Source organism: Aythya fuligula, chromosome 5 (genome assembly GCF_009819795.1).
Source record: "Aythya fuligula isolate bAytFul2 chromosome 5, bAytFul2.pri, whole genome shotgun sequence".
In the NCBI taxonomy this organism is placed as follows: domain Eukaryota; kingdom Metazoa; phylum Chordata; class Aves; order Anseriformes; family Anatidae; genus Aythya; species Aythya fuligula.
Window position 1 is genome coordinate 10186987 of NC_045563.1, and position 14712 is coordinate 10201698.

At 35.5% G+C, this 14712-nt stretch overlaps 1 protein-coding gene across 1 annotated transcript in view; it reads right to left on the reverse strand.

Moving 5' to 3' along the window:
- Nucleotides 1-14712, reverse strand: part of TDRD9 (tudor domain containing 9) — a 64668-nt gene that overhangs the window by 21975 nt on the left and 27981 nt on the right. The window contains exons 7-18 of the mRNA XM_032189357.1: nt 13512-13676; nt 9895-9998; nt 8307-8365; nt 6584-6638; nt 6367-6451; nt 5636-5693; nt 4887-4991; nt 3338-3435; nt 2740-2871; nt 1880-2042; nt 1733-1796; nt 1199-1262 (exon numbers count right to left, since the gene is read on the reverse strand). Of these exons, the coding sequence (XP_032045248.1) occupies nt 1199-1262; nt 1733-1796; nt 1880-2042; nt 2740-2871; nt 3338-3435; nt 4887-4991; nt 5636-5693; nt 6367-6451; nt 6584-6638; nt 8307-8365; nt 9895-9998; nt 13512-13676 (1152 nt within the window). The remainder of the gene's footprint in view (nt 1-1198; nt 1263-1732; nt 1797-1879; nt 2043-2739; nt 2872-3337; nt 3436-4886; nt 4992-5635; nt 5694-6366; nt 6452-6583; nt 6639-8306; nt 8366-9894; nt 9999-13511; nt 13677-14712) is intronic.

Sequence of the window (14712 nt, forward strand, 5' to 3'; positions counted from 1 at the left end):
TCAGGGCATTCTGCTACACTAATGGTATCTCAGTGTCTTTTGTACTGCAGAATTCACAAGTTGACACTGTACTAAAAAGTGATCCAGGAACGTAAGTTTAGTAACATAGCTTTACTTTTAATATTCAGTTGGGTATTAGGCAATATTTGCTAGGACAATCAGACAGATCAGGTTGCCCATACACTTTGAACAGTCCCTCCTCTGAGATTCCAAGCTCTCAGCTAGGTAAAACCCTGAAAAACCTTAACTGATCTCACCACTGAACCTGCTTTGAGCATGAGATCAGACTACAGAGCTCCTGAGTTCCTTTTCAACCTCAGTTTCAGGATTTTAGTCTTAACATGGTTCTTGCTTGGTTGGTTCCTAGGCAGGTACGACAAACCTTAAGAGCACTCTTGCTCTGATTTTGTTGAAGGTTTGCAAGAACTCTGGGTCTTCTTTTGCTCGTCTTCAAGCACACCCAGTGATGTGGCTGCAAAATGTAGCTCTAAGAAAGCATTACTGAAGGTTTGAAAAGTGTGGCTGGGTCATAGAAGTGTTACATGCAAGAATTGCAAATGTTACGTGATTCAAGTGATTGATGTTTGTAACTTTATTTTGCTTACTGATTAACTACCATTTGCTCTGCTGGAAGTGACAAGACATCAATTTGATAGTATGTGGAATTATACAGATACACCTTTTTGGTTGGAAATAATCTGCCTCCCCATGTAAAGAAGATCTCAGGGGGTCAAGAGAACCTAACTGTTTTGTGTCTTGCTTAAAATTTGCTTCTACTTCTAGCAAGCAGGAGACTGAAATAATGGTGTGCTCCTACCCTTTCTCTCCTCTTCACACCGTTTTCCAGCTGCTTAGTAGAACAAATACCTCAAAAGCCATAGGAGATTGTGAAAAGCAGAAAATATACCCAGAAACTGAGCGATGCAATTTGTTTTACCCCATTTCTTGCTGCCTGCCTTTGGTACAAAGTTGTGCTGCTCCTTCACAGCAGTAAAATTTGACTTACAATTGATACTAATACTAGTAGTGTTATATGGTGCAAGATAGCTATTTAATAATCTGAATAATTTGAAGGTTAGGTACAAAGTGAAGTTTTTAAGAACTTCAAAGCAAAAACACTCCACCAATCATAAAGGCGGAGCTGCTCACCTTCCAATGAAACCCGATAAAGTGAGATCACAGAGGAAATAAGATTTACCTTAAATGCATTCACAATTGCAATACAGTCACTCTTACTGTTGCCAGAAAAAAACAGTTTGCTCCTAGCAACAAAAACAAAAAAGAATTATCAATCATACTCTTGTTGCAATGTCGAATTTATTATACAGCTACACTATTAGCATCTTCCAGTACTTTAATAAACAAGGTCAATACATTTTTTATTGTTATTTTTTTCTTATTCACATTTCCTTGCTAATAAGCTGTGTGGGCAGAATAACAAGGATTTTATTTTTGGTATTTATTTTTAATAAACACTGCCACATGTCCACATCAGGAAGACAAAGCAGAAGAAAGTCTTCCACACAGAATTGGTTAATTCTGTGATACCAGTTGGTTCATGTAGCAATATTTCAATACCTCAGCTGCTCTGGAAAAAGCATCTCTTTTCTGTCGAAGTACCAAAAAGTGCAGTTAAACTCACGACACTAAAAATGACATTTTGTGGTCAGCTTCGCCCTCTGCTCCCAAGGGTAACCAGGAAGACATAAACCATCAAGGATTATTGTAATACCTGTATCCATCGATGTACTGTTTGAAAGGCACTGCAAAAATGTTCCGCAAAGAGAGTGCTGCAGCTACAACAAAAACAAATCAAAATGAAAGCCTGGAAGTTATTTGTTTTTATAGGAAGTTGTTCACATGTTCTTCTTTCTGTTACCTATAATAAGGCATTCTTCTAAACACCCAAAGATATGTCCAAGGACTATCAACTTCCCAAGATGCAGATCCACTGGCAAATGTAGCAATACTCTTCCCAAGTAAGTCAGCTCACCATCATGTGGATTTTCTTCTGCTTGCACAGAAGTTGTAAGTGCTCCCAGCTAGAGAAATTAAAATTATTTGTAAAGGTTAATCAAGTAAATTTAAGGCTGGTTGTTTTTTGTTCTGCTTTCTTACAAACCAATCTCAAAGCAACATCAATTAGAGCCTTACCTAATTAAGTTGGCATCCTTAGATCAATTTGAAAAATCTAGTATTTCACAACTTTTGCTACGCATCCAGTATATACACAAACTACTGTATACAACCATCACTTCTTATGCACTTTGGAAATGAATTAACTTTAATGCAATTGCCATTCTTCTCCATACCGAATTTATAACCAAAAAGCACAAATCACCAATTTCTCAATGCAGGTGGGAAGGGGGATGTTCAAACTGATTGCTATATATCACAAGGTCTAAGAGTGATTTTGCTACTGATTAATAAACAATTTCACCTATGGAGCTCAAGTTCTGTAACTTTTTTTGCTGTTCTTTCTCATCGCAAATGTTAGTTCACAAACAGTATAATGTCTCCAAGATTCTGCTTTTAATCCTCAATTATAATCCTCTATAAATGAAGCAACTGCAGAAATTATGCCAGAGAGGATGGTAACCAAGTAGCAGCCAAACATGACAAAACATTCTCTAGACACAGTTATTAAGTTCCAATTAAGGTTACTACTGCCTTTTAAATAACAAAGAATATGGTAAGTTTTGATTACCTTGATTTTAACAGTATTAAAAGAATGCCTACCTCTTTCAGATGAAGGACGGTACGTTCAATGTCGCTGAAGTTGGGTGGAGAAAGAGCTGTTGCCAACAAGGCTTTTGGTTCCCCCATATCAAGCCTTTTTATTTTTAACACCGTAGCTCCCAATGGAGAACACTGAAGGGAAGATGATGCTATTGTTACTTTTTACCAAGGTGCATAGTTTATAAGTTAATTTATAATATAATTACTTTTTATATAAAAAGTATAAATAATTTATATATAGTAGATATATATGTGTATATACATCTATATACAAAAGTATATATAATTAGTTTTTATATCAAAGTAATTTATCATAAAATACATGTAAGTGTGTAATTCAGTAAAACCTGAAATTAATTGTGCTTAACTAAGGATATTTTTATTTTGAATAGCGTGTTAATTTCTGGAGTCACATCAACTTTACTGTTATAATGCATCCACCATGAACAAAACAACATATGGTCTTTATCAACTGTTTGTCAAATTCAATTCTATTTAGTGGTACAACTACTAGCCACTACACTCTCTTCAGGCAAAGTCTCTGCTACATCCAAACACCTAAGAAAAATAAGTCCTTTCCATCTCCCCCAATTCTTACCAGTATCTCAGGTACTGACTTCTCTGGAATACAGTCTCTCCAGAAGTTCTTGTATACAAGCCTGTAACAATACCCATTGGAAACACGTCCAGCACGACCTTCACAAAAGAGCAAAACAATAATTTGAAAACTGCCTAAGTCTGATTGTCCAAAACACGTCTACAAGATTTCTGGACAGCTGAACAGTATGCAACAGCTGATGCTGCAGGCAGACCAGTGTTTTGCTCTCTTGCAACAGCTGAGCCCAGTAAAGACTCTCTCTCCTTCCCTACATATGCATCATATAGAGTAATTTTGCTTTCACAGCAGCTCTAACAGAAGTTACTTATTGTACATTTCACCCAAATACCTCTTCCACACAGATGCTGATTTGGAGTAGTTATTTTTCTTTAATCCATTTATCTCAGTTGAACAGATGAGACATCCTGCTTTAAAAGACACTTCCTCAAAACCAAGAAAAGGCAAGTCCTACCAAGTCTAATACAGATAAATATGTCAGCACAAGTTTTGGCATACCCTCAAACTGAAGATCCTACATGCAGAGTCAAGAGGCTTTGAGTTTATAGAAATGCACAGTGAACATAGTTGGATTTCCTACTTCACTCTATAGCTATCAAAAACCTTCTATAGAACAACAATTACATATTATGACAAACAGCAAAATATTTTTATGATCCACTACATATAGACAACACATTGATTTGAAGGTCTGTCTTCACAATTCCATACAACATTCACTTCAAAAAACTAAAGAGTACTCTACTCAGTGGGATATGCCACCAGAGTGTAAGGCCACGTTTTTAAGTCATGTGCATAAAAAAAAATCTAAGTCTCCTGCTATGCAAAATGCTGCTGCTGCTACTAGTTGGCTGTCATACTGTATTGGTCACGTATTGGTCAGCTGTCATAACCAACACTGACCCAGAACCAAAAAGCAATAATGCTGTGACTGTGAAGTCCTCATAGGTTTTAAAAAAAATAAAGATACTTTTATATCTAAAGATGTCACATTTATTTATTACTCCTTACCATTGAAACTAAAGACTTGGATATCAACAAGTACTAATTAGAATAGGCAATACCAGTTCTTGTTTAACCTTGGGCTACAAACACTGGTATACACTGAAGACACTGCTGTAGATCTTTCCCTAACTTGAGCAACAAATAGACATGAAAGAATTTTTTCCTGCAGAAAATCATGAGTAGTCAATATCTAGCAGTAGCTTTCTCCCTTTAAAGAAAAAAAGGCACATGATTAAAAAAGTAACTTAAATAACAAATCCTCCTAAGTTCTATGGCTCGTTAATTTTAGATTTTTACAATAATACACAAAATTTACCTCTGTAAAAAACAGTTGAACAAAATATAGCACTCAGGCATAGTTCTAAAACCAATTTTAATACCCTGACATGGTAAGGAATAAAATTTTTGTATAAACAGCCCATGACAAAGATCATTGATGCTTTACACTAAATAATAAAAAAAATAACAGAATTCTTCATCAAGGTTAACTTCTAAAATTCCTTTCCATTCCTTCCTGCCATCTTACCTTTTCTTTGATAACAGTTGGTTTTAGATGCCCAGCAAAGTCGCAAACTTTGATAATTAGTTTCCTCATCACAAACCAAAGTTCTAATTAAGCAGAAATCTATCACTGCAATTAAGAAAATAAAATCTTAATATTAAGAAATAATTCATCCTCACAGCAGTGTAATGAATACTGTTGATTTTGTGTTATCAGAGAAGGAACGTTTCAATCATTGACATATCCATTATTTTCTTTGTTAGTTTTCTAACAACTAGAACCAGGCTACTGAGAGCACTAACAAATAAATTTAGAGAGCACTACAAATAAATTTAAACTTAAATATAATAAATGTCAAAGATAGTGATCTTCAAAAGGCAATCATTCTGCATTTAGATATTCTACATTTGAGTTTGCCTAAACAGACACAAATATTTTAAAATGAAAATATATTCAGAATGTGAATAAAAAGCTTCAGGTACTTGTGTCATAAGGTATGAATCTGCGTGTTACTGCATCTAAAATAAGGGGTCTCTTTTCCTCCAGCAAAAGATGAAAATTTGCACCCTGCTCAACAGCTCTACTATTTGCCCATATATCCAAGGTTTAAAACTGTTTCCTCTTGTAAAAGAAAGAGCTCAATAGCTGTCAAAATTGAACTCCAACTTAAAGGCTTAGTGAAACGGTGACGTGTTGAAAGAGTTAGGCAAGCACAAGTAAGGCAAACATTACAAATACAATGCACACGCAGTTTCAGAATTTAGAAGACTCACCATACTTAACATCAGGAACTGTTACAGAGCTCTCAGCTATGTTTGTAGATAGAATAATCTGGGTTTTGAAGCAAGAAAGGAACAAGGAATGAATAAAGAAAAACCTAGTTAACATGTCTACATGAAAAAAATCCAACCCAGTATGAAATATAATTGTGGTGTAAACATAATTCTGCTCTGCATGTGAAAGAACAAGCAATACAAGAAAGCCTTCATTTTATTTTCCTCATAGCAAAAAAGTATATTGAAGTAATACAGTATATGACAAACATGAAGAACGCAAGTATTTCCTCATGCCTCCATCGTAACAAAGTAACTCAGTATTAGCAACAATAAAGAAACCAAGTGAATAAGCAAGATGGGGGGGCACAAAGCAGGAGACACCCCCCCCCCCCATACAGAAGGAGTATTCTGCTCTGCAGTGCCTCTGTCATGCAGGCAGAAGAATCGACATGCACAAACTATCCTTCAGGATAAAAGCAGTGTCACACAGTAATTTAAGTGTAACTTCCTGTTATTTCTACATCTCTTGAGGTCTAAATACTAGTTAAAGCAGTATTTTTATTTTTACTAGTTAAAACTTGGTAAGAGCAGCAGCTTACATCTTGAGTATAAAAAAAAAAAAAAACCTGCTTCGCCCTCATGCAGTTAAATTTAATTGGCACAGTTAATATTCTTCATAGCAAAAGCATTTGCACACTTAATAGAAGTAATGATTCAACAATATTTACTTTTCTGTAGCCAGGAACTGGAGTCAAAAATACGTTGCTTTGTTCCTCTAATGTTACACGTGAGTGGAGTGGGTACACCTGCCACCTAAAGAAAACGTATTAAATATTTAGTGATGCAAGAACATAAAAATTAATTACACCTCTATGCTAAGTCATAGATGAGGGATTCATGTTCAAGTATAATCAATCTGAAATAAATAAATGTGGTTTAACTTACCTTTTGTTAAATATATTTGTGAGACATGAATGCATGCAGCTTATTTCATTCAAACCTAGGGGAAAAAGTAATCAAGATTTTTCTTTTTAGTGATCATTAATAACTCTAAAACCACTTCTCACTTCCACTTTAATTCTCAACTCCCATCTGTTCTTTGGGAGTTCCACTGCCCGTTCTTTGACTAGCACAATAATCAATCTGTAGTCCAAGCAACTAATTAACAAAGCTCTAAGCCTTTAGCATCGTAGACAAAAACATACAGAAGATATGTTTTTCTGTATAATAATAAACTGTAAATAATGCTATCTGATCATGAATGAACCAGAGCCATGTAATTAAAGATATAAAGAAAAGACAACACCATGATGTGGAGCTGTTTGGACTCAGCCTGCCAGATCTACTCAATCCCACTAAGTAGTGCTCGACTATCTTGCTGTTTAATGCTTCCTACTTGACATTCTGCCTGATTACATATTTGAGTAAGACACCAAAGCTTGAATCCAATTTGTTTAAAGATAATTAAAAGAGACTTCATCCATGATTGGCAGAATTAGACTGATTACTAGGCTATAAACAATATTAACATTAGCTATTAATTGCCTTCTAGACACAGTAGGTATTATCTGCTGACCACTTCTGGAAGCGATGAGAGCTCAACGGGACTCCAGCAAAAAAAAAAAAAAAAAAAAAAAAGCAATGCCAACAGGAAAAGCAGATCTTGGAATGAAAAACTGATTAGTAACAAAATCTGGCAAACACACTAATGCAGTATGGAGAGCTGTACATTGAGAATTGAAAAAGAAAATACAAACCAGACAAAGAGGTTGACATGAGCAGAACAAATTAAACTTAGGACAGTAGCAGCACAATCCTTTGAAAGAAAGCTAAAGCTTTAAGCCATGAAATTCCTGCCATCAGCAGGTGTGTGTGAAGAACAGAGAAATCAGGCCATCCCCACCCTGTTCAAGCTCCTGAAGAGGATGACAAACGGTTATTGCTTTTATTTAGCCTACCAGCTAGTCTTGCAGAAGCATATTATATTACTTGAAAGTCTAGCTCAGTGATCAGTCAGCGCAGCCTAAGCTCTTTTTCCATTTTTTTTTTTCCCCTGTAACAAGCCTGAAGAGCCATACACCAAAGGATATGCTCAAGAAACAATTAAAAAGTCACCACGTCAAGTGTTCCAATGAAAATGCCAGAATTAAAGACTGGTTGTGCAAACTTAACGCAGCCCACTGGGAATACGTGTGTGTGTATACACATATATATAAATACACAAACACATATATATAATATCTGTTAAAAATACAATTTTACAGTTAACATAGCTCTTTGTATCTTTGTATTACCTGTATTACCAGGTAAGATAGGAAGTGGAAGTGCTGTCTTTCTAGCACTACTGCTAGCATGCCTACTCCTAAGCTTGGCACAGCATGGAGATTCAGAAAGATTTATAGAGTTAGAAAGTCCTGGTAAGGCCAGACATCACCGTGCCCAAGGAAAGAGCTGCACCTCCCAGCTCCAAGGTGCTTCTCCCCTTGAATGTGCCCAAGGGTCTTCAAAGTGTTCATGGATGTGCAAGCTTGCTAGTTGAGTGAAAACAATACTTGAAATCAACTAGCCGTAGTTAAATGTATTTAACACAACTGGAAGAAATGCCAGGAGAAAGCATGTTAAATGACAAGAAAGGAATAAGGAAGTTAAGATCTACATGTATACTCACCTGGTAAAAACACTAGCACACTTCCACGCTCTGATGGAAGACTCGAGGTTTTGTTCTCCCTAAATGAACATCATTTCATCAGTTTTTACAACCTCAAGCTACTTTATTACCACCAATATATTTTATCTTGAAAGAACAAGAACAACTATCTTCTGTAATATATATCATTCAAACTTCCTCATGAATGGAATTTAAAACATTTAAAATTATGTTTTCTGATAAAACATATATAAAAATTGGAACTAGATCATTAGGTTTAGTTTTGTCTTCAAACCAGAAGCATTCTTATTTACCAATTAAATTAATCAAATAGCTTACTCAAGATTTTAAAATGAAAAGGCAGTACAGTACTAGCTTATATTCCATACAAACTGATTCAGTAATTTCTGAAGTATACGTAACGGTCTTGCATTTTAAAATAATCACTAGATTCCTTTAACTAAGGTCTACCGTGCAAGAAAACTAACCATTATCAAAAATTATCAAGATCACAACATTAATCAAAAATATCATCCTCTACACTTATCGGTTATGAGCCAAGAGGCTGAAATCACCTTAATGTAATTCAGAGTTTTTATTTTTTAGTAGTAATCATTCCCGCTGAAATGCTGATGTCTTCGTGCTTGCTTGTAAAAGGTAGCTTATTAGTAAACTGTAGTTCATATTTGGCTATTCTGAACTACAGTAAAACAGCTTGATTGAGAAGATAAAAAGGAACTGTCAAAAAAAGCTTAGAAGACATTTATAAATATATTGTAAATAGTATTTCATTCTAGCTATATAAGCTATATTAACATATATATGTTTACACTGAAGTTACCGTGTGTGCACACGTGCGTAAGTTGCTGCCAAATTTATCCCATTTATATAACTCCAGCAACACTTGTATTTTGGTAACTGCTTCGGTCACCTTATGCAAGGATTTCTTAAAATTTCCAAAACTTAAGTAAGATTTGAAAAAATTAAGCTTCCAAAACAAAATCATTTCTTCAGCATACATTTACCAACATGTAAAATACTTGGGACCAAACCCTACCCCAACAAACATCCACCCTGCATTAGGCTGAAGTTGCAGAAGCTACTTTAACGTATTTTGTAGAAACCAAACATCAATTTACAAGATGTAGAGCAACACACACAAAAAATACTTATTTCAAAAGACAATAAAAGAAAGCACTACATAAACAAACAGTGAAAATTAATATCTTGTTTATATTCTTCTTTCATGGCTTAATGTATGTATTATTTCACAATACAAAATATTTATATGAAGAATAAAACCACAACTACTGTAAGATTAAGCTCTGATCAACAGCAAAAAATGCAGTTTCTGCATGAAATGGCTGGCTTGAATAGCCAGTAGCCAAAAGTGTATTTCAAGAACACAGGACATTCAGTAAGACATGGAGTCTTAATATAACCAGCCAGAGCAGAAATCACACCAATACATAAAATAAAAGCAGGGATGCATAGGAAAGTGAGGAACTACTAAGAACTATACTACACAGGCTGCTTTAAGTCCTGTTCCCTAATTCGTGTCTCATGTCCCCTAAGGACTGCTGGTAACACATCTTGAACAGTATCTTACCCATTGCACTTCATCTCCAACTCATCAAATGACTGAATCAAAGACACCGCTACCTCATACATTTCCTTTACTATCACTGGCTTCTCAGCTCGTTGAAGAGGAAGCTGTGTGGAGAAGGAAGCATAAGGTTAACACAGCAAAACAGGCTGAAAGAGTCTGACTTACGTCTGAAGTGATTCATCAGGTGCTTTTCAATTAAAACTGATGCTGCACAGAAAATGTACAAAGCAATAACTTAATCTTGAGCATTCATTGCCTTCTAAATATGTATTTTCCTTCCAGTGTCCTACCATTCTAATGCTAAAATAATGCTAGAAAATTTACGTCGGATATTTACTTGCTTACGATGAGCACCAGCCCACACTTCATCTCCTAACTTTTGTAGTACCTGCTTCCTATCCAGACATAGCAAGCATGCGTGACTAGTCCCAGTGCACAGGAACAAGATGACAAGAAGAGGAATTTGTATAAGGAAGGATAAGTCCTTCTCACAGATTTCTACTTGACTGCAAGTATATCACAGACCTCCACAGACCTCTGGTGATCCAACAGAAGGAAGGGATGACATCCAAAGGGACCTGGACAAGCTAGATAAGCAGGCCCATGTGAACCTATCCCTTCTTGAAGTGGCTCACAATAGAATCACAAAAGGATCAGCTTTTGCTTCTGCAACTTCAGTCTTCACCTTTCCTAGTAGAACAGCCTGCTTGTAACACTACATCACATTGACCCTAGGTCACCTTGATACTTGGAGAAAAACTGCTTTTCTAAAAACCTTGAGAAAGTTATCTTTGTTGTTGTACAAGATGGACTGGAGGATGAAAAAAGCAGTCTACGAGTTTCTCCACTTCTCCAACTCCTCCCTGAAATGACCCATCCAGGCAGACTTAGCAGGTGTACCACTGTCAAACCCAGAGCTTCTTCACTGCATTTTACACTCTCTATAGTAATGTTTTTCCCCTGAAGCTTGATTAGTCCGTGGGAAAATACAAGCAGCAGTTTTGTTAAGGAATACTATTTTTTTTCTCCCAATATATGTAATAATCTAAGCAACTATATTTTCTGGGCTGCTCAAACATTTTGTTTTTAGATTATCCATGCTTTAAAAATTGTCAAATTTGTCTTTTCCTTTTTGTTACCTATCGTGCCTTTAGTATTCTTTAACATGACAAGGCTGTCACATCACTGTTAATAAAAGGTAACAACGTGAGAAACAGCAAGTCCAAAAGCCCAGTCAGAACTGCCTGAAATAATACAACATCATCGGGATTGCTTTTGACAGCAGTTCACTACCTTTCATCTGGACTCTGACTTCAGTCCCAGGGATGTGAAGGAGTTTTCAGATTTGCAAACCAAAAATGGAGCTCTCTTTTTTGCCATAGGTAAGAAGCAGAGAGATGGAATTTCACACCAAAGACTAAGATCAAGACATCCCCCTCACACACACACTTTATAAATCTGCTTACAGAATTAAATTTGCAATTTATTTGCATTTGGTATCTACAATGCTATGCTACCACAGTAGGTAAGCATTTACAGGACACAAATAGCTGTAAATTTGCCTATAGATACGGCCCTCATGCACTTTTCAATCAGAACCTGTGTTGATGTATGACAAAAATAATGATCCACTTAAATATCCAAATCAATGTACTTGCTTAGAAAGGTCATAACACCAAGAGAAAAGAAACTTACTTCTACAGACTTTTACTCAAACAGTAGCACCTATAAATGACCAAATATTTGGGCAAGAGTAAGCCAGTGCTGTACTGAAAAACATTTCTCCCTTCTTTTTATTCTTTTTACTCTTTTCTACAAATGAAGCCATTTGAGAGGAAAGCTTTATCTTTGAAACAGCAACATCTATTAAGCTGTAGCAAAGTGTTTACAGTAAACAGGCATGGAGAAGACAGAAAAATGACTGGTATTTCTATTTATCTTTCCGATCACAATTGGTATCAGTGAATTCCCAAATTACCCAAGGCAGAAATGTTCAAGGAAAAAAAAAAATTCTTTTCAAGCATAGTTTTAAAATATTATCACCTACAAAAATGAGAGACGAATATTCAAGCCAACAGATCTGCAGAATAAAACAATTCTATGTTAATACAGTAGCATCCAATTAGAGTAACTGGATAGGAGGATTTTTTGAGAAGGGACAAAGGTTCATACCTCACAGCAAACCAGACCATTAAATGACTGAACTGATTCAAGTCGAGAAGCTTTAAGTAAAGAGTTATGATTTATGATGCCTGATTTTATAGCTATGAATTTTAAAGCAAAGATGAAACCTGGAAAAACAAAATCTGCCTAAAAAACACAGTATTTGTTTCTATTCAATACTGTATTCTGTGTGAATTTTGTATAGGCAAAAATAGAAATATTTAGAACTACAGCCTAAAGCCTGTACACCTCAGACAGCTGATTTTGATTTTAGCATATTTAATATGACAGTGCTCACATTATTAATTGCATTAACTCTCAGGCTTGGCCTTTATTTTGTTTTTATTTCAGAACATTACATAAATCATCTTAGACCTTCCATGTTTTTAAGCATTTCTCTAAAATCTATTATTCCGAGAAAATCTCAACACACAGCTCCATAAGGAACAAATGCAAAACCAAACATCAGTGTTTTCCAATTCTATTTTTTTTTTTTTGTAAATATTAAAAACATTCAAGAGCTCTTCTGTGTTTCTAGGTTGCCCTAGGATAAAATAAGTCCTTGAACAATCATATTCCTTTCCTCCTACTAAACAGAATGGCTATAGCCAGAAAGAACACAACATTAAGAAATAAATGAAAACTTAAAAATCAAAGTTAAATGCTTGTATATGCAGAAAAAAATAACATTTATATAAAAAGGCATAAGGACTGAAAGCAGTTTCCTTTTGTTCATGATCTTTGAGCTGAAAGGTACGGCAGCTGACCTCCAGCTGAAAATGCATCAGCTTTGACAAATGCAACTCGACTTAAGTAGACTTCCTACTGAATTTCTTGGTTATCTTTTTGTTGTCATTTATAATAAAAAATCTTTTACAAAAAAAAAACACATTATTACATGAAGTCCTCCGTGTTATCTATCCAGGCTGCCATACTAACATATACATGTTGACAGGCCAAATGCTATATATGTGTGGGGTTGTGGTTTTTTTGTTGTTGTTGGGCTGCATTAAAGCTTAAAACAGTTGAGAGCATCCTGATCTGGCTTGCCTGTGTTCAGGCATAACCAATAGCTGTCCTGTGTACAGAATAAGCCATTATTTTCTTCTAAGTTTTCCATAAACTGTGGTGTGTGTTTTTTGTTTGTTTGTTGGTTCTGTAAGATCTATAAAGCCCTCAAATGCTACTTTCTGCAGACTTACACATCATTCAGTAGTTTCCTTCAAAGACGAATAAAGTGCACTAGTCAAGATCCCCAGCCCTTTTCATTCCTTTTCTATTATGTTAAGGAAAAACTAAGCTACTCATGACTCTTGTTGTATCATCAAATTCTAATTAAAATCTAGAATTGTAATGTAAAATCAGTTACTTGCAATTTTGTTACATGGCTTTCAACTGACTATTCAAATTTCTTTCTTACTATGTCCAATGAAATAGAATGACATTTACCATACCTGGGAATGAACAATGTGCTTCAAATCATCGAGATAATATTCTTCAATATCGTAACGTTTGCCTTCCACCTTAAATACATAGGCTGGATTCAGACCATTATGAACTGGAAGTGCAAAGTAATTAGCAATTTCTTCACAGTTGATGGAAGCAGACATCAGTATTACCTTTAAAAAAAATGGCACAGTAAATGTAAAACATTCATTTTAACGCCAAATGTCATGCCACACTGGAATCTACCAATCTCTACTTTCTTCTAAAATCTAATTTTGGTTACCACAGTCATGTATCCTATGTACATTTAAGACAACCCAAGCTAAATGTTAAATAAAATTCCAGTGTAGGATGTGGAGAAAAGTAAGCACCTTTAAGGGAACAGCTCAGGCTAGATGTCCAGGGCAGACAACGTGAAAATTTTTTCCTGTGGTTCAAGTTCAACCCCCAAATAGACAGTGGTGCCTTTACCTCTATCAAAAGATAGGCTTACTCCTATGAGTCTAATACCTGCAATTATACCCCAGCCTCAAAAAAAATTTAGTATAATTATTTTTGAAATATGTCAAGTTTCACCTAAGTTTCAATTAATTTATGCAACTTAAAACTTTCAAGGATCACATGAAGCTCCTTTCTGTTTGCTGACTCTAGCAAGATTCTTAATCTATATTCTTGCAAACAGAAAAGCAGAAGTCACATATACTACCTGGTGAAGCCTTTTTTTTTTTTTTTTTAGTTATTATGAAATTCATAATATGTGAAGGATGAAGGAAAGGAGAACAACGAAGTGAAGCATTGGTATAGTTATTTACCCTCTAACTCCTCTACATGGAACGTGGTCCCACTGCTCAGCACTACCAGCAAGAGTAAGTTGGATCGATTCAACTTGGCAAAGGACAAAAAGGAAGAAGTTGTAACGACCTGTGTGATTTTCAGTTTCTTCACTCATGTCTTCCGAGCTACTTTTATAGCACTACTTGTGAACCGGAACACTCTCAGCCCTTTCTTGTTTTCACAACACCTTCCATAAATTCAAAAATAAGACGAAATACACACAACACCCAAAACAAAAATGCAATGAAAAAGCATTCCTCCTATGAAGGAGGAATTGCCTGACAGGCAGGTAAGCTAATGAAGTGAGTATCCTACCACAATGCTCACTAATCTCCATAGCACACACTCTTAAAGGCACAAGGAAACACAGAAAAA